Source organism: Anomalospiza imberbis, chromosome 13 (assembly GCF_031753505.1).
Source record: "Anomalospiza imberbis isolate Cuckoo-Finch-1a 21T00152 chromosome 13, ASM3175350v1, whole genome shotgun sequence".
NCBI lineage: Eukaryota > Metazoa > Chordata > Aves > Passeriformes > Viduidae > Anomalospiza > Anomalospiza imberbis.
Window position 1 is genome coordinate 18989267 of NC_089693.1, and position 24231 is coordinate 19013497.

Here is a 24231-nt window from a genome sequence, read left to right on the forward strand (position 1 = left end):
TCCTTTGTGCCCAGCCTCTTCCCCACGGGGGCTGGAACAGAGTTCCCCTCCACCTCATCCCCCCAAAATAAAGGTAAGTTCAGCCTCCCCAGTGCCAGGAGTGAGATCCTGCTCAGGTGGACACTAAAAGAGCGACTACAACAGAACCCCTGGGAGGAGGCGGGTCAGTGCAGTTACCTTGAAACAAGTTAAGAAAACAGGGCGGAGCTTGTTCTTATGTAATTCTCTTGATTTTTTTGTGTTTCCTCTTCTGCAAGGGCAGTGCAAGGAGCAGGCAGGGGGAGAAGGGGAGGAGTGGAGTGTGTTTTTACACTCACTGCTGGGCAAGATGAAGGCTGCGACACAGGAGTCACTGTGGAAGCTGCTGCTCCCCAAACCTTTACAGCTGGAGCAGAGCTGTTCAGGGCCACCAGCCTGTCTGCACCTTTGTCCACACTTAAATGAGCTCAGAACTCACTCAAGACCACCTACCCTGGTCGGGCAGTGGGCAGCTGTCCTCCTTCCCTGAGGAGCGGGGCTGTTCAAGCGCTGCTCTCCGACACTTGGGTTCAGGACACGGGGACAGTGCCCTTCTCTGGAACTGCTGCCTTGCACAACTCTTGGGATGGGGAACAAGCTCAGAGTGTTGGTCCAGGTGGCTGCAGCATCAGCAAGGGGCGATGTTTGGTGTCAGCAGCTCCGGACCAGGAGGACGGAGAGCACACGGAAGGGTGTGAAGGAAAGCCTTAGGCCCTGCTGCTCCAGAGGCAGGTGGCCCTTCGCAACCGGACGCTCCAGGAGGTCACAGCTGGGGGGCAAAGCACAAGGCTGAAGGACTGATCTCCATCCCCAAGCACCCCCAGCCCTCTGGCATGGACTCACAGCATCGCCTCCTTAACGGGGAGGGAGGTCTGGAGCCAGGCGGTGACTGTGCTGCCATGGGCCTCGTAGAGCCGAACCACCACAGCCTCAGGTCTGTCCTCGGCCTTTGGGGCAGTTCAGACAGATGAGACAGGCACAGCCTCTCTGACACAAGTTGCTGCGCTCGGCTGAGCCTGACCACCACTTGGTGTGGTTGAAAGAGCAGCCTTGCTCAACAACAGCACCTTAGCCCCTCTGCCCTCCCCTCCTCTACCCCAGCACCTGCCTGCTTGACAGTCTCCAGCACGATGGCAGGTGAGCTGACAGAGAAGGCACTCCAGGCTGGGCACTGGGGACTGCTGGCTGGGACCACGTGGAGGGGGAAGTTCAAGTTGTAGGCTTGTTGAATCACACCGGCCTCCTGGAAGGAACCTGCAGCACAAGAACCTCTCTCTGGTCAGCCTCTGTACACACACAGCCAGAGGCACCCTCACCCAAGGCTCCCTGGAGCAGCTCCCACCCTGCATGTCCCCAGCTCTGTCGCTCACCCTGGTGAGGCATCACAGCGTAGGTGAACTGGTGGTGCCCAATGTCTGCCGTGGAATCGGGGGACTTGGGTGCTCTCAGCCTAAGGCAACATGAGGTTAGTGAGACCAGTGCCTTGGCAGCCCCCACTGTCACCCAGAGCTCTGTGACAGCTGCTTCCCTTGCTACCTCGAGGCTGGGCCCTGAAGTGGAAGCAAAACACGCAACAGCAAACAGACCCTGGACAGTTCCAGAAGCTAAAAAACTGGTGTGTCATCCTGTGAAAATTGTGGCTGACAGAGTCAAACTGAAATAGGCAGTTTCTTCTAGCTTTGTATGCACCCATAACATTACCACTCCTGTTCCTGTCCTCTCCTTAAGCCTCCCTTCCTGGAGTGTGTTTTGGTTAGCAACAGAAAAGCTACCTGCTACAAATATGAGTCAGATATCTCCTGAATCGTCTTTGAGCACAGTTCACAGGAATTAGTTCTAACTGACTAAGATAATGTAAGTCAGCCAAATTCTCAGAAAACAGCCACCCACCAGACTATTTCCCTGTTATAACTAAGGTCATTTAGGAGCAGGTGTTGCCTTGACTTCCGAGAGACACCTCAGAAGGCAGAGTGCCCCAGCAGCTCTCCCATCACCCACCCCTAACTCACAGGGAGAGGCTGAGGATGTTCCTGTGGGCCGATGCTCCGTATTTGCAGTCGTTCAGCAGAGCTACCCCAAAGCCATGCTCAGAGAGATCCAGCCACTTGTGAGCCCACACCTGCAGCAGGCACCAAGGGATGTGTTCACCACACGGAGCTACTGCCCCGAACAGGAGCAGCTGAGCCCCAGGAGCAGAGCAGCTCCCTCCTCACCTCGAACCGAGCCCAGTCCCAGGACGTGTTCCAGTGCGTTGGCCGCTGCAGGTGGCCGAACTGGATCTCGTAGGTGGCGTTTGTGCTCCGGACCTGCATGGGGAACTCCACCTTCAGGAACTTGTGAGCCTCCTTCCACTCCACCTAAATGTGGCAGCAGAAGGATGTCACCGTGGGGGACTGACAGGCAGAGACTGCACTTCTCGTGTCCCGGTGTGCAGCAGCCAGTCCACGTCAGCTACAACAGAAACACACCAGAGTCTCAACACGGATGAACTGGTGGGTCCCACTTCCACCCTTGGGACCCCCAGCCTTGGGCTGCTTGCTGCAGAGGAGGACAGGCAGCAGGGGACTCCAGGGAAGAAAACAGGGAGGGGGGATATAATTCAGGCACAAGGTTCAGCTCCCAGCTGCACAGGATGTTAGTGACACACAAGCAGCCACGGGCCAAACCTGGGTCAGGAAGCGGAGGTATGGGCACATGGCATCCAGGATGATCTCCTGGGTTAAGGTGCTGCTTTTCCCGACCTGCAGGGAGAACCTCACACTTCCCCGCAGGCCCCCAGCCAGGGTGATTTCCAGAGGCTTCAGCAGTGCTGTCACTGGCTTCCTAGAGAAAGGAATGAAAGCAGAGATAGTCCAAATCCCAATAGCAGCCACCCACACAGCAGGCACTCACTTCTCCAGAGAGAATGCTCTCTTACAGCTAGGACTGACAGGGAGGCAAGAATCTCAGGGCAAAGCCAAAATCCAAGTGCTGCACGCACTGCTCCTCTACCTGGTTTCCAAGTGATAATCCATCACATCCCAGGCATCCCAGTAGAGGGGAACATCATCAAAGAGTGCAAACTGGTTGGCATAGCAGCCATCTGGGACTGACTCTCTGAAAGAAAGTGGAACAGGGGAACAGCAGCATCAGAAGGACTGGCAATGGAGAAAGGTGCACAGTGAGAAGTCCTGGGAGAGGTTTGAGGAGCTCAGGGCCAGGAACTGAGTGACACAGACCTCCCCGAGTCCAGCAGCTGAAGCGAGGTCAGGCGCCCCATCATGTCCAGGCAGACAGCAATTACCCCATTCTCCATGGTAATGGAGCCATCCTCCTTGGGAAAAGGCCAGAAACAGGTGTCACAGACCCACAGCTGCGGGAGCTGAGTGACTCCAATGCAAATTTAACATGTGGATTCCTTAGATTTCTCCTCCTTTCAACCCTAACCCTGATTTCTCCTCAAACAACCTCCGATGTGGGGAACACAGACCTGAGGAAATCTGCCTTGTGCTCACCTGTTTCCTCACTGCCACAGGCTGAGGAGGCACAAATGGCTCCTGCACTAGAGCATAGCCCATGCTGGGGACTGTCACCAGAGCTGGAAAGCAAAGAGGTTCTGCTCCAACACTCACCCCAGACTGAACCCTAAGTGACACGACTGCTGCCCTGCCGCTGTCATGTCAGATCTACTGCCTCCTCCCATACCCTCCTCTTCTTCATGCATGCTTCAGGGGATTTCATCTCCTTTCAAGTTGTCCAAAGAACAAATTGATCAGTCAATAAAACCCTCCCCAAGGCAGGGAGAGGCAGAGTGTTTCCGTGTTAGCTATCTCTGCCCCTGTAAGGAACTCTGATACAAGAGCTACTCCCAGGTCAGACATACCCAAAGTCTCTGCTCCATCTGGCCCAGGCCTGGAGATCACCTCGGTGCGTTCCCAGGACAACGTGTTCAACACAAGGGTGCTCCGGGTGCTGCACGCCTCGGGCTGCAGCAGATCCCTGCACAGGGACTGCACAGCCTCCTCCTGCAGCTGAGCACCAGCCCTGCGGATCTCTGGGCAATAAAAGGGCCCGAGTTGGCTCTGAGAGAGCTTCTGGCACTCCCCATGCAATACACACACACTTTATCTCCTTCCAAGCTACAACTGCTAATTATCATTAATTATTATTATCTATTAGTGATTCAAGTGTATAATTATTCTGAACTTTGTTATTACAAGATTACAATGAGCTGTGCCAGCTCAGCTGGAAAATTCTGGTTAACAAAGCTCCTGCAAGCACCCCTGGGCAGGCAGAAACAAACCTTGGTGGGAGTCTATCCTGGCATGCCAGCAGCAAGTAGAAAAGCCAATAAATTGGGATGGTGCTCAATCCCTTGGCTTCCCTGCTAATCTAACACTATTTCAGACAGGCCAGCCGAGGCAGCCGAGCCCTGGCAGTCCAGGGCTGGAACCTCCCCGCAGCCCCACCAGGCAGGACCTGCTCCCACAGGTGAGCGCCCTCCTAGCCAAACTCCCTGCTCACCTGTGTAGTATTGCAGGGCATCCTCAACCACCAGCTGGATGCAACTGCCTGGCAGGACATCGTGGAACTGGTTGAGCAGCAATAACCTAAAACAGAGAGCAGAAACCAGGGAAGAAAGTGGCAGAGAGCACTGGATTTGTGCTGGCTTAGAACAAGCTCTTCTCTCAAACAAGAGCCCTGTTTGCAACACAGACAAACTTAATAACTGTTCCTTATTCCCCCATTACCTAACACTTGAGATAAAAGGATTTTTTCCACAACATCCTTTAAATCCCTTCACGTTAGGGCTTGTCAATTGTCATCTCAGTAAACCACAACCACGGGCAGTAAGAGCTATTTGTTCTTACCCATCAGGGCTACGAGATACGTTGTTGCACAAGCTCAAACAAGCCAGAACTGGGGAGGAAGACACTTCGGTAGGAAATGAAGCTTCCAGACAGCAGAGCAGTGAGGGTTTGGAGTTACCTTTCAGCAGGAGAATCAAGCAAAGCAGCAAATTCTTTCCGGGTAGATTCCAGATCAGTTTATGGCAGGGGTTGTGTACACACAGCGCTGCAGCGCTGAACTCTCTCCCAGTACCACCAGTGCTCATACACTCCCTCACCTCCAGAGCTGCTGGAGCTGGCTGGCAGGATACTGGAACGCTGTGTCTTGAGCCACAGCCAGGCTGCTGAGCACTTCCACGTCATGGAGAATCCGCTCACATTCCCGATTCCCCTTCTTTATCTGGTGCCAATTAAGGACAGAAGGAAGATGCTGAGGAAGTGGGCAGCTGGGAGTGGAACTCTCACACCAGCAGCAGAATCCCAGCTCCACTGCAGGAGGGCTGGCTGCTTGCAGGTGTCTCGAGCTTGCATGGCCCCCTTGCCTGGGAGTGGGACCCTCACCTGGGCCTGCGTGGTGTAGGTGCCATTGTGCAGCTCGAGGAAGAGCTCTCCCACCCAGGTGCACAGCTGGGATGACTCCTTCTCCAAGACAGAAAAGAGTTGGTCAGGAGTGGAGATCTGCACCCTGTGGGACAGACACACAGACAGTGATGAGCTGGACAGAAGCCTGTGACACGGCTAATGGTGCATCCATTAGCCATGGATGACAGGCCTCATGAACTGCAACACAACCATACCAAGTATTCCCCTCACCCTTCTCCCACCCTCTCCTGTGACCCTGTGACTCTGTCCCTCTCCTGTAGACAGTCCCCAGGCAGGTGGTGACAGCCAGGCACAGCTGCTGTGCTGGCCATTCACCCCACAGCTCTCCTGAGGGGTCACAAGCAGTCCATGGCTGCCCTGTGGACCTATTCTTAACAGCTCTTGATGATGGAGAGAGTCCATCTCCCTGAAAATCCTTCCCAGCCTTCTGCTTGCCCTTCTCCCTTTCTTTTGGCACTGCTGAAGGCCAGGCCTGGCTCAAAGCAAATGCCCCTGCCAGGAGAGGGGATGGGAACTCTCCTCTCACCTGGGCAGCCCATCTGTGTTACTCATTCTTTTCATCCTGTCCAGCATCTTCTGCGTGGGTCCCCCTCCTCCATCCCCAAAGCCGAAGAGGAACGCGCTGTGGTTCACACGGCCTTTGTCCTTGTTGTTCTTCACTGTTTTCAGCATCTGGAGGGATTTTTGGGCAGCTGCAATCCCCTGGTACCCAGCCCCAGCTCCCACAGCTCCATACAAGAAAGCCAGGTCAGTCTTTAGGATGCAAAGCCCAGTCTCGCTCCTCTTCCCTGGCCCAAAGTGCCTCAATCAAGTGTGGGCACATCTTGGAGTCAGGCACCCCAAGAGCCTTTGTCCAACAATGCTGCCTTCCGAGGCAGTGCCCTCTCCCAGGAGCCTCACACCTGGCCTCAGAGGGCTGGCACTGCCCTTCTTGTGCAGGTCTGGCAACCTCACTCACCTCTTCCACTCGCCCATGCATCCCATAGGAATCACCAGGGGGGAAATGGGTCAGGACCTGGGAACCGTCAATGCCTTCCCAGAAAAAGGTGTGATGCTGGAGGGGAGAGAAGGGAAAATGTGGTGCACAAGAGCATTTCAGAGCCTCTTCAGGATTCAAACTGGGCCTTCACTTTCTCTCCAGAGAGGTGCAGGATGCCCTGATGGATCAGTTCAAGGAGAGGACAAGAACAGGGAATGTCACCAAGGCAGGGGCTGGATTTGCTGTCTGTTGGACACACACACAAGTCACAGCTTCCCATGTGGAGGTAGGAGTACCTAGGCCAGGGGCTTGACTGGGATCTCTAAACACATCCTTCCTCTCTCCTAAAGCCTGTCAGGACATCACTGTCACCAAAACCTCGTGGCTTCTGGAAGCAGAGCCTGTGTTAGCTGAACTGAGGAACTGTGGAACCAACAGGTGGTCCAGCCCTGCAGAAGACTCCAGCACCCACAGTCCATCCCCTGGGGAGAAGGCAGCACAGCTCACCGGGAAGGAGTTCACCAGGTTCCAGCTGAGTTTCTGCGTGAGGAAGCGCTGGATCCCACAGCCACGCATCAGCTGGGGCAGCTGGGCCGAGTACCCAAACGTGTCTGGCAGCCAGAACTGGGAGCACGGGAGCAGAGGGAGAGGGACACACACAAGTCAGCCCAACCTCACAAAGAGCAAGGGGCAAAAGGGGATGGTGGGCAAGGAAGGTGTGATGGAAAAGAACAAGTACCTCCGAGCAGATCCGGCCAAACTGCTCCTGGAAGAACCTCTGTCCCTGGAGAAACTGCCGCACCATGGACTCCCCACTGGGCAGGTTGCCATCCTGGGGGAAGGCACAGGGAGTCCATGAGGAAAGCCAGGCACCAGGGAAGGAGAGATCTTGTAAGACCTCCATTCCCACCCACCTGACCTGGCAGATTGTGGGGAGAACCTCAGCAGGGCTCAGCAGAGGGGAAAAGGAGGAACACACTAGGGAGTCCAAAGCTCCTTTCTCAGGGAACAATTTGGGAAGATTGTACTTGTGCTAGGCTGGACACTTCGGACAGCTGCTGTTCCTAGGCCTGGAGACCATCGCCCACCAGACAGACTCAGCAAAGGCCCTGTTCTCCCCTGCAGTGTCAGGCCTGGTCCCAGAGGACGGCACAAGGAGGGTGTGGCAAGCCAGGCTCACCATGCTACTCACCATTTCCACCCAGGTGCCTCCAACAGGAATGAACTGTCCCTTGGCCACGAAGTCCTGAATGCGTGCATAGAGCCCGGGGTAGCAGCTCCGCACCCACTCGAACTGCTGCGCCTGCCAGAGCCCAGGGATCAGCCCCAGCTCCCCTCACACCCTGTCCCTTCTCTCTGCAACGCTCCTGGTTCGTTACATGCCCCCATCTCCTTTTGCTGGAGAAGCAACATGCCACGAGCAGAGGAGAGGTGTGCAGAGGGAGATCACTCACCTGGGAGCAGGCAAAGGTGAGCTCTGGATTGTGCTCCATCAGATGGACCACGGTGACCCAGCTCCGGGCGCACTTACGGATGGTCTCCTCGTACGGCCACAGCCAGGCTGCAGGGACAGGCACGGCCCCCCCATGGTTATTACCTAACACAAGCTCCGCACAGAGCTGGAACCTCTCTGAAACCCCTCCTGGGATGGGGAATCGAGGGCTGAAGCCCAGCAGGTAGAAGACAGCAGACTGTAATTCATCCCTCATCCCCAGTCCCATCAGTGCTCCAAAGGGCACAGCTAGTCAGACCCACACTCCCACACTGCCCCAGTGACACACCAGCAATGTGGCAGCACAGAGGGCCCATTCCCTTCTCTCAAGGCATGGTATCCTGTGCCTGGAGCCCAAGGGCAGCCGGTTCTCCCATTGGGCAGCACACTCTGGCCTCCAGGTGAGAGGAGAGGGAGCGCTGTGCTGCTCTCACCAGAGTCAATGTGGCAGTGTCCCATGGCATGGATGGTGTGCTGGCTCTCGCCGTTCCTCTGGCTGAAGATGGCTGCAGCCAGGTCATGTGCAGCAGGGAAGGTGGAGGGGTCGGTAACATCACACACGTTGACCATCTGGTTGGCAGTGTACAGTGCCTGGAAACTCCTCTGGTTTTCCTCCCCGAGGAGCTGGGGTTGAGAGGGATAAAAGTATGACTCTGGCCACTGTATCAGCTCAGATGTCACCTGCCTGCAGGAGAACCTGCTACCTCCCTTCAACATCTATCTCAGGCAGTCATAACAGGTAAACACCATGTCTCTGCTTCACAAACACGGCCTTTTGCCTTTTCTCACATGCCTTCCAAATCCCATATGCCCATTCCAGGGGACTGTGGTTAACATATCCTGCTTTGGAGCAGAAAGTGGATGAAAAAACACCCGTGGTTTCTCTCAATTCAGTTTTCTCCTACTCTAGAATATCCTGAGTTGGAAGGAACCCATGAGGATCATCAAGCCCAGACAGTGTCAATTGTGCTAAAGCAGAAGCAGCCAACATTTTCTCTTCTAAGGTCTCAGGTCACAGAACAGCAGGAGGAGGAGGTGCAATGAAGCTGAGGAAAAGATGAAAGAATGGAAGAGGAGCTCCCAGACCTGTGCCATGTCCAGCAGTATTTCCAGATCCACCAGCAGTTCATAGACATCTCTGTTGAAGACAACCAGCTCAGCCTTGCTCAGGGTAACCCTCCTGTCTGGGTCTGGAGGGGCGATCATGCTGCCCTTGCCAGCTCCAAAGAGCCCATTGCAGGCCAGCTCCACGTACAGTGTCAGGCTGTGGGGACAAGAGGAAACCATCAGGGAGCAGATCACAAGCACCAGGACACAGACAAGGATGTGTGTGTCCTCGGCCTCTTGGCTTCCAACAACACCAAGGTCCCCCAGCAGTGGGGGGCTCTGGCTCGCCTGACCACCCACCTGTGGGGCTCTGACTCTTTCAGGCTTCTTGTCAGGATGTAGCTGGTCTTCTCACCTTCCTTAGTCAATCCCTGCACAGGAAGATGGCACATTCAGCACATGTCATCAGAGATCCATGACAGCAGGCTGGATGGGCAGGATAAGATACCCCAAAGTCCAGCTGGACAGAGGGGCTGGTCCCACATGCTGTGGGATCATTGTTGGCACAAGAACAGGAAGAGAGCCCTGCATGCACCACCCCAGAACGTGGCAGGGGTTCCAAAGGTCACCACTGTAGGGCACCTGGCACACCCTTGATCCGTGTCTCCATACCTGGACAGGCTGGGCATCTCGCCACACCATGCCCTCCCCATCGCTCTCCCAGACGAAGTGCACTTCCCGCCCTGCCCATGCCGGGGGGATGCTCAGCTCCACCTTAAACCAGCACGTCTGCCATCTGGAAGAGAGCAAGCAGCACCCTCAGTCCACTGTGTGACCTTCTCCTGAGGGAAAGCACACTTCCTCAGAGCCCTCCATGGGAAAACCAGAGTGGGGACAGCCCACGAGTTTGATGGGATTCACACACAAGGACGCTGCCTGTCCACACACACGCCTGATTTAACCCGTGCCCTTCTGGAACCCCAGAGAGACCATCAGTGGCATCTTATCTGACCACTGCTGGGATAAGATCTTCTCCCAAACTTGACAAGCAAACACATCCCCCCCAGAAGCATCAGAGACCCAACCATGGCCGCAAGGAGCTCTCAGCAGAAACGAGCAAGAAACTTGTCTGTTCGCTCATGAAATCTCCCTTAGGGCTTCTGAGCAGCCACCTCCAAGCACGCAGCGGGGAAGATCATCAACTCACCTCTTCACCAGGGAGAGCTTGTGAGGACTCACCCGCACAAAGAGCTCTGAGACACCAGCTCCAACCCCACCACGGGCACAGCACCACCGAGACCTGCTACTCACGTGGGCCCGAAAGCCTCTCCCACTTGAGCCGGCCCGAATTCCTGCACGACAGCCTCCTCGTACGGGATGCGCCGCGGAGTCTGGAAGTAGGAGAGCGATGCCTTTGGACAGCGATCCCCAAAAAGCCTGCGGTCGGAGATGGCCAGGACACAAGACGAGCAAGATCAGTCCCCCACGGACTAGCCCAGGGGTGGTACAGAGAGCTTTCACAACACGGCTGAACCGCCCTGCCACCACCCAGCACCCTCAACAATGTTAACAGATCGCTGAGTGATAAAGGGCCCTGTTGACCCCGGGTGGCCAGGGGAGGGCTGGGGGGCTGAGGGGCTGTGCCGTGGAGGCCCGAGGCAGCGCTCCATGCCGACTGAGGAAGGAGTGTGTGTGTGTGTGTGTGTGTGTGTTTGAGATTTGTCCCCTCAGTGTGAGGCCAGCGAGCTCCCCGAGCCCCCGCACCCAGAGCCGGCAGCGCCCCGGGGCAGCGTCCCCACCCCGAGGGGACGCGCCGGAGCTTGGCCCAGCATCCCGGCGGTGTCCCGGAGAGTCCCCCCCGCCGCCCACCTGCCCCGCAGGTTGCAGTCGGTGAAGTAGGTGTCGGAGAGGAACTTCTCCACTCGCTCCAGGGCCGTCCGCCGGTTCTTGAGCGCGGCCATGGCAGCGGCCGAGCCCCGGCCCCGCCCCGCGCGGCGCAGGCGCCACCGAGCCCCGGAGCCCGCCCGGAGCCCGCCCGGAGCCCGCCCGGAGCCCGCCCGGAGCCCGCCCGGAGCCCGCCCGGAGCCCGCCCGGAGCCCGCCCGGAGCCCGCCCGGAGCCCGCCCGGAGCCCGCCCGGAGCCCGCCCGGAGCCCGCCCGGAGCCCGCCCGGAGCCCGCCCGGCCCTCTGCGGATCGGGGCGGCCCCGGGGATCGCCCTCCTCTCGCCTCCAGCTCTCCTCTTTCCAGCCTCCGCGGCGCATCCCGTACGAGGAGGCTGTCGTGCAGGAATTCGGGCCGGCTCAAGTGGGAGAGGCTTTCGGGCCCACGTGAGTAGCAGGTCTCGGTGGTGCTGTGCCCGTGGTGGGGTTGGAGCTGGTGTCTCAGAGCTCTTTGTGCGGGTGAGTCCTCACAAGCTCTCCCTGGTGAAGAGGTGAGTTGATGATCTTCCCCGCTGCGTGCTTGGAGGTGGCTGCTCAGAAGCCCTAAGGGAGATTTCATGAGCGAACAGACAAGTTTCTTGCTCGTTTCTGCTGAGAGCTCCTTGCGGCCATGGTTGGGTCTCTGATGCTTCTGGGGGGGATGTGTTTGCTTGTCAAATTTGGGAGAAGATTCTTATCCCACCCTGAGCGCTCCCTGGGTGAGAAGGCAGAACCCCCCTCATCGCTGTCCCTCAGCCTAAGCAATCCTGCATCCTCCTCTCCATGTCCTGGTTTGCCTCCAAATCGCCCCAAACTGACATTATCATCAGGAGGGAAGGAAGAATCTGTACACGATGCTCAGCCCTGATGTTTTAATGGAAATACTGCGCTACAGTCAAGTTTACAACATTGGTATAGAAATCACATGGGTTGTGGGCCGAGGATCACATTACAGAATACAAAAAGCAAGAACAAATAAAAAGAAAGTTAGAAAAAAGCAAACCTCTGCTGTTGTCCAGGCTGGGAGGAGAGCTGGGATGTCAGATGGAGCACCAGAGGCAGAGGTGTGTCCCAGGGACCTGCACCAGCCCCCCTTGGCTCAATGACATGCAGGCACAGATCTCTCCTGGCCTAGCACCTCCACCAAGCAGCAGCAGTTGGTACTTCCGAGCTGGCCAAAAGTCTAAATCACCAAAGGTTTTCCCTTCCACAGCACCTTGAGCATACACCAGAATAACAAAAGGGGAGAAAGAACAGGGGAGAGTGCACGACACCTTTGGAATGGAAGAGGACACATGAGAGCCCCTTCCTGCCTGGTTACAGCAAAGGAGGAGAAACGGGTGATTTATTGCTAACAAAGTGTGAAAAGCTCCTGCTGGGCTCTTCCTTCTCTCCCTCTTCTCCGTAGGAGGCTCCCATTCCAGACCTGCCTGCTGTGCATTAGCTGCCAATGACTCGTGGCCCCTCGGGGCAGTGCTGCCACCCCGGCTCCAGGTCCCCTCTCCAGCCCGGCTCCCCGGCCTCTCTCCGCAGCAGGGAAGGAGCTGTGGTGGCAGCAGGAGAGAAGCTGGAACTAGATGATATTTAGGGTCCCTTCCAAGCGAGGCCGTTCTGTGATCCTGTGAACCTGCTGTCTCAAAGCACAGTGAGTTCCTGGGAGGGGCTGAAGCCCTGGCAGAGCCCTGCTCGTGGCTCCCTATCCAGGGACGATGGAAGCCACGCCAGGTGTGTAGGACTGGCAGCATGGATTTTTGCTAGGAAAGCCACCTCCTTTTGAGGAGACACGGTGCAGTGGTGGCTGTCGTGGCTTACCAAGTCTGTGCTTACTTCTTTATTTTTAAATTCAGAATCTTCCCCCACATTTTAGATATCTGCCAGCATTAAATTTCTCTACTTAAAAAAATATATATCCCATATGTGGATTTCTGGAGTGAAATGCACCAAGACCCACCCCCCAGTCCCTCCTCCTCCTCTTGCCCACATACACACACACACACACACACACACACACACACACACAGAGCAGTTCTGTCAAATACTGGCTTGGTATTTCCCATGATGTCTTCTCCAACACAGAAAGGGAAAAATACATCAGCACAATCAGCCCCAGCTGAGTTGCTCAGCAACACTTCCCAAAAGCGAAGATCCTTGGAGCTGGAAGACAAGGTGGATAAAAATTACCCACCAGGAAAAAAGCCAAACATTTAAAAAAATTAAAATTATATACTCTGTATTTATATTTCTTTCAGGCTGCTTATACTTCAGTTGTTTAACCCCCAAATGCACATGCTGCCTCTGCTGTTTCCTCTTGCCAGCCTTAGAAAAGGGGTTGGGATTACACCTCCCTCTTCCCTCCCCTCTCCCACCCCAAAACCTGCATGCTGCAACAGCACCTTTCAGACCAGGAACACGGCTGTGGGTGAGCGAGTGTCTTCCTCCAGTTAAGAACAAAGACATAATTTTTTTTATTTACAAAAAAAGGAGAAAAAAGTTTCCACACAAAAGCACTACAATGATAACTCCCTTTGGTAAAAAGTGTAATAAATGTCTCCATCGGTCTGTCGGTACTAATTCTCAAGCCACCTGGTACTATGGTACACAAGAAGCTAGTACAGTTATGCTAGCACATCAAGCATAATTCCTTTAATTAAAAAAAAAAAAAACAAAAAGAAAAAAAAAAACAAAAAAATTGACAATTTGTACATTTATTTACAAAAAAGGAGGGGAACATGTTAAAATCGTGTTGTTCTCTGCTGTGTGTGTGTACGTACATGTGTGTGAAAAGCTGGTGCATGGCACTAGGAGAGACTAGTAAACAAGCAGGTACAAAAAAAAAAAAAAGAAAAAAAAAAAAAACCAAAAACCCAAAATAAAAATTAAACAGTTCCACTGGCACTAGAAAGGACAGACCGATCTGCACAGGGTGAGTCCAGCCTGGGAGGGAGGGGAGGGAGCGAGAGGAGCCCCATGGCCCCACGCCGGAGCCCGCTAGGAGAGGAGAATCCGGTGGCGACAGGCACCTGCGGATTTCGGGGACACATCCAAGCGGGCCGGTGGTGGAGAGCATCCTGCTCCCCTCCCTCGCTGCTCGGGGCCTCCGGGGAGTCAAAGCCTCAACGCTGCTGGTGTGTACGAGCTCGTGGTGTTTCTCTGGGATGGCTCAGTTCAGAGAAGGGTCCTTCCTGCCCAGAAAGGGCCGGCAGCCCACGGCCCCGGGCGGAGATCCGCGTCCCCACGGGGAATCCCGCCGGGACAGGCTGTACCAGCCACGCACTAGTCAAGTGGCCACGTTAGGAGATACACAGTGAGGGGAGAAAGCATCTCCCTCCTTCCCTGGATGCGCGCACACACACACATCTCCCGGGCTCTTCCCTCGCCCCGGGGGACTCTTAGGGTGTCTTGAATATCGTGCCGTATTTGACGCGGTACTTGTTGATGCTGACAAAGTGCAGGGTCTCTGTGTCACAGGTGGTGGTGCAGGGCACCAAGCCCTCCAAGCCTTCACCCATGAGCCACTTGTTTGTCTCGGCTGCCATTTCGCGGGGCACGTGCTCCTTGGTCCATTTGTCCACCCAGGCCTGGAACCGCTGGTGCAGCCGTTTGCTCACCCTTTCGTGGGACTGCAGAAACAGGGAGAGGCGTTAGGAAAAGGCAGCTTTGAGCCCCAAACTGCAGCATAACACCAAGCTTGGCTACTGGTTGAGACAGGCAAGAGGATCAAACACACAGGCAATTTGTAATGCAGGCACTGGACTAATGACAGAGGGAAAGCTCTGATGAAGGTCCCCCTGAGTCTCCTCTCCAAGCAAAAATGTGGCAAAATGAGCTCAGAAATAAAAAAAAGTTTATGCCCTTTGTTTAATACAGCAGTTCATGGGCTAGGGACACAGGACATATCCAGCGGGAGCCTGAAAGTTGCACGCCCAGCTGAGAGTGAGTCCCTTCTGCATTGCCCAGAAGATGCTGCTGTCTCCTCTGCTAGCCAGGACCAAGCAAGTCCTGCTCTTCCCAGCCCTCGGGGTCTGTCCCCAGCCCCCCGAGAGGGGCACAGTCCCAGGAAAGAGCAAGTTCAACGTGCGTTACACATACTGGGGACACAATTGCTACAGAAAATTAAGACCCAGATCAGGTCTAACAGGCTCAAGAAGCTCTGACTTAACAGAAGCATCAGGAGAGGAAGAACTGCAATTTTTTGGGTAAGAGCATCTGCCTAAGGAATGGAAAATGGAGGACAGATGGTATAAAGCCATGGCTACAGTCATAATTGAAAACAGCCAATATAATTAAACCTCCAGATTAAAACTTAAGAGATTTTATTGTTTGTTTGTTCTTCTCCCAAAGACTGACTGCTTTGGGGTGTTAACTGCTAAATCCAATAGATTTGTTTCTAAAATCCAATGTAGCTTCTACAGCTCCCTCAGTGTATTCCAGTAACCAAAGGCCAAGCTGCACACTACATATTCAACACTTCAAGAATTTATGCTCAGATTCTCTGTGAAGAACACTGGCACACAGTATCCTGCTTATAAGCTTACATTTCCTTGAGGTTTGTGCCAGTTGAATGAGATAGACGGAATTCAATCAGAATCTTCAGTGTCAGCATTTCAGAGAGTCACTATGCTGCAATAAAACGCTCACATCTGATGTGGATGCAAAGTTTAAGAGAATTACTTTACAACTGATGAACTAAAGCCACTACCTGTATCTCATCAGCAAGAAACATGGTAAGTAGTTGTTTTATAAACCTAAATACATGATAGAAGTGGATGGAAATATTCCTATAAGATGAGAAAATGAGAGTGTCAAAGCATCCAGATGGCCAGATCAGTTTCCTCCAGTGCAATCCTCCTAATTTCACCCATCTAGAGTCACAAGCTCTCTTCATCTTGGATAAACCCAAACCTTTACAGCTTCCCAAACAGCTGGAAGGGCAAGGCCTCCTTCCTTCCCCTGGGTCCCAGGAAACACCAGCAGCCCACCCCATTCTCTGGCTGGCTCCTACCTGCTGAGCTCGCAGCAGCGCGGTCCTCCTGTACATGTAATCCTCTGATTTGATCACGTACACCATCTTATAGGAGTTCAGCTTGAATTTACACTCCACCTTGTCCAGGTTCTCCATGTTCTCCGTGGACTTTTTACTGTTTCCCTCCTTCCCTTCCTTCTCCTGCTGCTCCCGACCACGCTGACACTTGCGGATCCGCCTCAGATTCCTGCAAACCAGAGAACCCCTCTTGGAATTAGCACCCACTCCTGGCACGGCACAGCTGGGTGTAGCTCAGCTTAGGTGGTGGATCTCAAGGCCAGGTTGGACAGGGCTTGGAACAACCTGGTCTAGTGGGAAGTGTCTCTGCACACAGCAGGGGATGGAATGAGATGAGCTTTTCCCAGCACAGCCTGGCCACTCACCTGGGCAGGAAGACGGGTTTCTGGGCCAGGTGCTCGCGGAGCTCAGGGGAGGTAGAATCAGAGTTGACGTACCGCTCCACGTAGTCGGACCAGCGCTGGAAGCAAGCACAGAGCACACATCAGCCACCACCCTCCCACCAAACAACGGGCGAGGGCTGAGGAGGCTAAGCTGGAAGTCATGCAGAAGAACACAACATCCCTTCTGAAGGCTCTGTGCATCTTATGCCCAAAAAGGCAGGTACAATGGTTCTTTACGTGGTTTTGAGTATTTTCTAATACGAAATAAACCAAGAAGGATTTGCCTGCTCACATCACCGGAAGCTTTATGGCATGTCCTTGATGTTTCTTTGTCTTGTGTGTGCTAACAGCCCACGCCACCACTCAGCTGGACACTCTGATCCAGGGCAACCTTGACCACCACAGTGAGCTCTCTGGACAAGCTGTCCTTACCTCTGCTTCCACAGGGTCATCCGAGTTTTCCTCTTCTGTGTCCAGCAGCTCAATGGTTAACTGAACTTGACCTCTGCTCTGAATGAACATCAGCTACAGAGAAAAAGCAGACGGAACTTCAGCAAGAGGACGTTTGAAATAGAAACAAACACCTTCACTTCTCACTGGGGCCAAGGGACAATGAAGCAAGTTGGCAGTTTTGGGGGCTTCTTGGGCTCTCAAAGTAAGTTTGAGAGCACAGGAAGAGATACTATACACTCAGGCTTTTATCCAAAGTACTCCTCTGGCTCAGAAAGGGCCTGACCGCTTCCTGCCTCTTCAGCAAAGGAGGTATGGATTTGATTAGCACACGTTTATTAGCAATGTATGCAGGCAGCAGTGATTTAATGCCCAGTCAACAGTGGCAGATCTCCCAACAGTCGACAAAACTGAGACACCAGAGAAACAGGAGAGTTTGAGCTAACAAATTAAAAGCAGTAGCAGCCAAGCAGTCAGTATGGTACAGCCCAAAGCTGCTGTGAAGCACTGGGGATATTCATTGCTGTTCCAGGAAATATATTCCTCCTTGAAACTTCATTTCTGAGGGGCCCTTACAGAAGCATTAACCCGTTCCAAAAGCTGGCAGCACGTGTGCTGGTTTTGGCTGGGATGGAGTTAATTTTCTTCATTTTTGGTTGCCTAAACAAGGCTCTTTTTTAAAGGACCAGTGCCTCTCCCTTCTGAGGCATCCCCCTCAGCTCTTGCTGGTTTTGCAGTGCAGTTGAGAGCCTGGCTTTACCTTGAAGCAGTTCTCCTCAGACATGAGCTGCTCAGCTTTGCGCTGGTAGGCGGCTTCCAGGAGCGTGCGGGAGGACTGGGACGCCAGGAGCCCTCCCGTGGCTCCGTTGCTGTTCTCTGACAGGTACAGGTCTGTCACCTGCACACAGATCTCATCGCTCACGATGTGCTGGAGCTGCAAACAGGAGCATCGGGGGGAAGGGGTTTGTCAGGGAGGCTGCTACACCCCCATCAGAATAGAATAAAGTAAGGGTGTGACAATGGGATTGAGCTCAAGCAAAAAAAATCCCCTCACTTCTTCCACTTGATGATGATGATCTCTGCTATGTGAAAAACCTACAATATCTTTAGAAAAATTGGCAGTTGGCAAAGCACAGCTACTCAGAGAAAAACTACACACAGAGAACATTCTGATCAGCAGCAGGGGAGGAAGGGCCAGAGCTCCGTGACACAGCGTGTCCTCTTCTCACCAAGGGGCTGCTGCTGTGTCTGAGGAGAGGGGTGGGAGGTTTGAGATCAAATCCATATTTTGTGCAAGTTTAAAAATCAAAAGTCTCCCAACTGTCTTCTGAATTCAGTTAATCTCTGGACTGAAGGGCCTCTGAAGAGCAGCTCTGCCCTTCTGAAAGAGGAAAGCCCTTTCAAGCTATTTCACTTCCAGCCCTTGTGTCTGTTTTTGTTCTTTATGTTACAAAAAGGCACAAGAATTTTTCCTTTGCTCACACATTCTTCCTACTAACCCAATAAAAGGACTGGAGTTTAACAGCCAAAATGAGCTACTCCAGCAGCCGGATAAAAGAGACAAAAGGTTTTTAGAAAAAGTGTGCACTCCTACAGCACTGATGGAAAGGAAATGAACTATTTAGATGTAATTTCTTTTTTTTTTTTTTAAGCTAAATCAAGATTAGCTCTGGACATGCTTTGAATGCTTACATCCTAAAACATCTGGAAAACAAGGAGAACTCTGTAGAGGATATTCTCAATAATTCGAACAGATCAGAAATCAATTTCTATCATTTCTGTACTATGAGGGTTAGAGAGCTGGGTGAAGAAACACCCTGAATTTACCTTCTTACCCCTGAAATTCCCCATGTGGGCATACAGCACAGCCTCCAATGCGAGCCTGGGTTCTCAGTGCAGCAAACAACCTGCCTGCTTTCTCTGCCCCACCCCACCCAGCCCCCAGGCCCTGCTGGCAGGCACCTGTCGGACGATGCTCTGGATCAGCTTGTCCATGGTGAAGGCGATGTAGGCGTGGATGGTGAACATCTCGCGCAGCGAGTCCTCGTACTGCGACGAGTCCATGTTCCCATCCAGGAGGTTGCGCACCATGTCCAGGAAGGCCGGGTAATAATCCTCAACATCAATGTCCACTGCAGCAGGAGAGAAGGGGAGAGATGGGCACACCACCCCCAGGAAGGGCTGCTGTGAGTTTTGGTCCTCAGGTGACCCACATAAGCTGAAGAGTTAGTTAAACTTGTCCTTTATGCACATAAACCTTTGTACATAAAATCATACCTTTTAAGGCCACAGGTATTTTCATAATCTCTTGCTTTCTAGCTCTAGTCTCCCCCATGAGCTTTTTATTCCTGAAAGGTTTTACTTAGGGAACTTGAGGATATGCAAGTGTACAATGACAGCTCTTATGAAATAACTGCAGCGTATTATCCTTCTGCTAGTCCAAGTCCCACGTTCTCTACATCTTCCCATCTCCCCATAAAGAGAGCCCATCTTAAAGGGTCACTGCTGTCGCGTGCCTGAAGACGCCGAACACTCTGAAACCACACTACAAACAGAAACACCATTTTCCCCCCAGCCTCCCACCAGAAGTCACTCACTGGGCTCCTTCAGTCGCAGCTGGATGGCAGGACTATCGCTCTTGTCTCGCTTTATGCCCAGCACTTCCCTCTCCCACTCCCGTTCCCGCGTCTCCTCCTCGATCTGCCGCTCGGCCTGGGTGCAGATCCGCAGCAGCCGCAAGCACAGGATCTGGTGCAGCCTCATGAAGATGTACCAGTTGCTGTTCACGTAGAAGAGGTTGTAGACCTCATCCATGCCCCGCAGCTTCTGAGCTGTCGTGTTGTTGAACATCAGCTTGGTTTTGGGAGGACTACCCCCAACACCGTTGTGCTTTTTTGCAGCCCCAGTAGCTTCGTCCACATCCATTTCCTCTTCTTCTTCCTCTTCCACATCCGAGAGTTCACCTCGCTGAGCAAACAGCAGGTCTGGAATGAAGTGATACATGATCTGCTTGATTTTGTACTTGTCCTCTTTCTGGATTCCCGTCTGCCGCTTCACGTGGTGGATGATGAGAGAGGCAGCGTCCTCCAGGATCTGCTTGTCTTCATAGGCGAGCGAGAGGTGTGGGCCTGTGGGGACTCCAGCATTGTCTTCTGAAGCCTGTTCTTGCCTCTACAAAGAAGAAACAGCATAAAAATCAGCCTAAACAGCCCCTCTCCACCACCTAAGAGCCTGCTACGAAGCTCCACCAGTGGAACAGACTTCCTCCTTCATCAAGCTGTGAGGAACAGGAACTGAAACTGCACTAGCAAAGTACAGAAGCTTTAGGGAAGGAAACAGTTGGTGACCATCTCACCTCATCATAGATGCTTTCAATCTCATTGAGGAGACTCTTTGACCTTAGGACCTTGGTATCATTCTGCTTGAAGTTGATGCCCTGGTGGTCCAAGGATTTCAGGTAATACTTCTCATTCTGCTCTCGCCAGACTTTATTAAATCCTCTCTGGGCTTCTCGCCACTCTTCCTCTTTCATCTTTAACCTTGGATCAAGAAAACAAAGGTGAGCCAAGAGGTGAGCATAGAAGAAAAACCTTGGCCCCTGGCTCTTGGTGAGTGTTGACAAGAGCTGAACTCCCAATGAAATGGGCATGGATCAAAGACATCCAACAGAAAGGAGCTTTCCAGGAGGTGTCCCCTGGACACATCGTTCTGGAGAAACCACTCTGGGTTTCTTTCACATTTAGGTAAAACCACACAGGAACAAAGCAGCCCCAGGGGAGGGAATAAAGGGACAGGGAAGGCAAAAAAGCCAGCCCTGGTCTCTCAGAAATCCCCAGAAAGCTCCACCTGTAGAACAGGGGCAGCTTAGTTTGGACAACTGAACAAAGCATGGACACCTGAGTACCCTGGGAATGCACTCCTGAACCTTGACTCAGCATCCCAAGAAAGCACCTCTGATTCATTCCAATAAGGGTAGGGAAACTGGGACCTTGCAGGTATCCTGGGAAAGCTGCTCTGCCCAGCTCCAGAACTCCAACACACAGGACCAGGAGTCCAACAGACATAAAGCAGCATGTGCTGCTCACACACTCGACCAGTTGCAGCATCCACTCCCCTTTAACTGAGGAAGGGGAGGCTGACAACAGAAGCATTCCTCAGGGAATTTGGGGATAGCAGAGACACCACGGTCTGGGCATATAGGCCCACAGGATCTGGAAAGGGATCACAGTTAGCCCTGGGATAACAGTTCCCTTATCTTACACACAGTGCTGACACCAGGGAAGGAAAAAGTTTAAGAGGAGATGATAAAAAAGCTCTATATCCTTCCTGCTGAGCTGTAAGGATTTTGTTTCAGGAGGGCAATTCCCTCTAGGTGATTATTATGGAATACACCAACTGTCCAGAATATAAATGAACTTTTTAGTTTCACGGAATAATAGAATCATGGAATGGTTTGGTTTGGAAGGGACCTTACAGATCATCTTGTTCCACCCCCTGCCATGGGCAGGGACACTTTTCACTGGACCATGTTGCTCCAAGCCCTGCCCAACCTGGCCTTGAACACTTCCAGGGTGGGGCAGCCACTGTCAGAATCTGTGATACTTAGATGCTCCCGAGATTGTAGAAAGTCTCTGTCTTTCAGCCCCACTGCCAAAGAAGAAGTGGTAATTCATCTGTGCTGGTTTTCAAGGTTGTTTATTTTTTCTTATCTAAAATATTTTCTCTCTGACCTGCAGCAGGTCTGTCCTGCAGGACAGCGTGCGGGGCTCTGCCCATCAGTGGGATGTTACAAACATTATATACCAAAAACTACGTGTGCTATATTTACAATAAAGTGCCAATACCTATCACCCATGTTGAACAGTGTGTGCCCAGCCTAAACCCATAGAAAAATTCACCACGGTGAAACACGGAGGGCATGAAGAAGAAGAAAAAGGACAAGGCATGCCCAGTTTCCTCCATCTTGCCCCCTTTGAACCCCTTATCTAGAATCCTAAAATTCTACTTTTGCACCCGTGCCACACTAATTACTACTTATATCAAGCACTCAGAGAAGCACTCTTTCAATTCATCCTGAAAGATTGAAAACTCTTTTCCATGGACAGAGATCGGAGACTGTGTCTCTCAGGGCTCTGTACAGGGGGTTTCTGACCCGCTGCCAGGGTCCCAGACCTTCCAGGGCAGCCAGAGGAATGCCCTGGATTCCCACAAGCCACAACCTTTCGGGGCAAATTTACAGCCTTGTGGAGGGCACACTCAGAAATCAGCCACTTTTCCATAAATTTGGATGCTGCAGTGCATTACCCTTTGGGAAGGACCCCGGGGCAGTCCGTACCTTTTCAGTACGATGGGAACAGCCACCGAGGGGTTCTTGCGAAGCCCGTCGATGATGTCAGCCGCTTTGTCAGCGTATATCCTCTGGAGAGCCTTGCGGTGGATCACCTCCGAGGTGCCCCCCAGGGTGTTGTCCAGCCGGAATTTGGCCTGCTCCTCCGCAGACAAACGAGACAGCTTCTTCTGGATTGCCTCGAGAACGCGGATGGTTGCCAGGTTGGTCTCCAAGACAACATCCAGCTGGAGAGAACAGTGCATTAGCCGTAGCATTTGAATATAGACAAAACATGATACTTCACGGAGGCAAATATTCAAGTGACATGAAACAAGAAGCTGCGCCTGTTCAACAAGGTGTACTCGAGCACTTTGGTGTTCAGCTGCACTAAAATAATCCAATTACATTTCATCTGCTACCTAAATAATACTGTGGAAGAATTTAAAAGCTACCAGAATGATACTGTTCGGAAATTACATCTTCCAGCTGGGAACAGAACACAATTGACAGTTACTCTACAAAAGGACGTGCCAAATCTGTGCAGATTCAGGTAATTGCTCAGCTAACTTCCATTTCCAGTCAAAATGTCAGTCATTTAAAATCCTGAACATATTGCTTTGCAGATGATTACAGGGGAATGCATGTTCTCATGCACTTCGTGGGTAGGAAGAACAGAAAAGATGCAACAATTCCATGCTGGCCATTCAACAGTTTCATGTGGAGTGGGTGAACGAAGAGCTCTGCAGAAAAGGTGAGGGGCAGGGGATGGCAGCTTAGTGGTTATGCAGCCACTGCTTCTTGCATGAAGAGAAAAACAAGCTTTTATGCCAAAAACCAGGCGGCAGACACAATAAAAGATGAAGAACTAAAGGTATCATTACATCAGACTCATTAACTGTTCACAGAACAGAGCTGAGACATGCAATTTACCTCAAAACGCTCGTCCTCACACCTGTAGATGTGCTCTTCATATTGTGTCTTCTTGGAGCTCACAAATGTGGAATCTTCAGACCAGGATGGGAAGGAGACCCAGGTGTCATTCAAAACCTTTGAGGGCAGCATAAGGAGAACAAGAGTCACGGTCAGTGTTCAAGGGGATCACACCTGGCCAGCTTCAAGAGCAGTCTTCTGATGGCACAATCTAATTCCCAGTTGGAAAAAGTGTGTGCCCCTTCCAAAGCCCAGCTTTCACAGGGCAACACCAAACAGCCAGAACCCAAATAGCCAGGCAGCCTGAAAAATTCATAGGCTGGAGCTGTGAGGAAAAACCTTGCGGGAGAAGAGGAAAATAAAGGTGAAAGGACCTTTTTCTGCTACTTTGGATTAGTCAGCTGCAACCAGCTGGTTCCCCATGTGTGATTTACCATCAACACTGTATGGTCACCACAGCAGACCTGACTGTTAGGTAGGACACAGTTGCTGCCTCCAAATAAGGCTAATTGGAAGTTTCAAACCATACCCCAGCATCACCTTTCCTGACAAAACAGCTCAGCACCTGCAGCTTTCAATATAGGAGCAGAACATTAAAAAGCAAACAAACAAACAAACAAAAAAAAACCAACCTCAAAGAGGCCAAAGGTAAAGAAACAATGATTTTGGCAGTCAGTCTTGAAAGCCACGTCCAGTTTTCATAAACCCAAAGCCTGAACAACTGAGTCATTAGAATCTCACAGGGAGAAAAGTTTGTAACTGCATCACACAAGAAGCTTTTGAGACACATGTCAAGACATGGATTAAAAATTCAGCATTTCAGGGAGAAAGAAAGATGCATCTGAGGGAATACGTGGGAGAATCTGTCTAGAGAAAACATGATTTTTCTTTTAAAGTTGGCCTGGAGACAACTCTAAAAGCAGGCTAAATGAGAATTTAGGTAAAAAGGTAGCAGTAATCCTGGAGACAACTCTGAAAGCAGGCTAAGTGAGAATTCAGGTAAAAAGGTAGCAGTAATCCTGGAGACAACTCTAAAAGCAGGCTAAGTGAGAATTCAGGTAAAAAGGTAGCAATAATCCTGGAGACAACTCTGAAAGCAGGCTAAGTGAGAATTCAGGTAAAAAGGTAGCAATAATCCTGAATTACATACTACCTTGTAAAGGACTTCTGAGATCACATTAAGACCACACAGAAAGACAGTTCTGTCATCT

At 52.3% G+C, this 24231-nt stretch overlaps 2 protein-coding genes across 3 annotated transcripts in view; both read right to left on the reverse strand.

The window, feature by feature from the left end:
- Positions 1 to 208: 208 nt before the first annotated feature.
- On the reverse strand, positions 209 to 10976 carry MAN2C1 (mannosidase alpha class 2C member 1). Its single transcript, XM_068204390.1, has 26 exons — positions 10838 to 10976; positions 10280 to 10405; positions 9641 to 9764; positions 9329 to 9399; positions 9008 to 9185; positions 8356 to 8545; positions 7884 to 7990; positions 7622 to 7732; positions 7169 to 7261; positions 6937 to 7053; positions 6409 to 6504; positions 5977 to 6122; positions 5409 to 5532; positions 5126 to 5247; positions 4522 to 4607; positions 3881 to 4051; positions 3513 to 3595; positions 3237 to 3331; positions 3010 to 3114; positions 2685 to 2841; positions 2232 to 2375; positions 2028 to 2137; positions 1389 to 1468; positions 1127 to 1272; positions 862 to 965; positions 209 to 787 (listed from the first exon to the last, which is right to left on the reverse strand). Exons 1-26 carry the CDS (start codon positions 10927 to 10929, stop codon positions 670 to 672), a joined length of 3096 nt encoding a protein of 1031 aa, XP_068060491.1. The 5' UTR covers positions 10930 to 10976; the 3' UTR covers positions 209 to 669.
- Positions 10977 to 13328: 2352 nt separating this feature from the next.
- The window catches only part of SIN3A (SIN3 transcription regulator family member A), a 32862-nt gene continuing 21959 nt past the window's right edge, over positions 13329 to 24231 (reverse strand). For both annotated transcript variants that reach the window (XM_068204389.1, XM_068204388.1), the window contains exons 12-21: positions 23021 to 23137; positions 22097 to 22335; positions 20117 to 20300; positions 19359 to 19932; positions 18724 to 18893; positions 17522 to 17695; positions 16744 to 16836; positions 16294 to 16388; positions 15890 to 16097; positions 13329 to 14507 (exon numbers count right to left, since the gene is read on the reverse strand). In XM_068204389.1, coding sequence (XP_068060490.1) covers positions 14277 to 14507; positions 15890 to 16097; positions 16294 to 16388; positions 16744 to 16836; positions 17522 to 17695; positions 18724 to 18893; positions 19359 to 19932; positions 20117 to 20300; positions 22097 to 22335; positions 23021 to 23137 — 2085 coding nt within the window. In that variant the 3' untranslated portion in view covers positions 13329 to 14276. The remainder of the gene's footprint in view (positions 14508 to 15889; positions 16098 to 16293; positions 16389 to 16743; positions 16837 to 17521; positions 17696 to 18723; positions 18894 to 19358; positions 19933 to 20116; positions 20301 to 22096; positions 22336 to 23020; positions 23138 to 24231) is intronic.

Coding starts and splice junctions, on each gene's coding strand:
- MAN2C1 (XM_068204390.1), bottom strand. CDS start 10,929: ATGGCCGCGCTCAAGAACCGGCGGACGGCCCTGGAGCGAGTGGAGAAG. Junction 9,186..9,328: donor AAAGAGTCAGAGCCCCACAG/GTGGGTGGTCAG, acceptor TTGTCCCCACAG/CCTGACACTGTACGTGGAGC. Junction 8,546..9,007: donor TACTGCTGGACATGGCACAG/GTCTGGGAGCTC, acceptor TCTCAACCCCAG/CTCCTCGGGGAGGAAAACCA.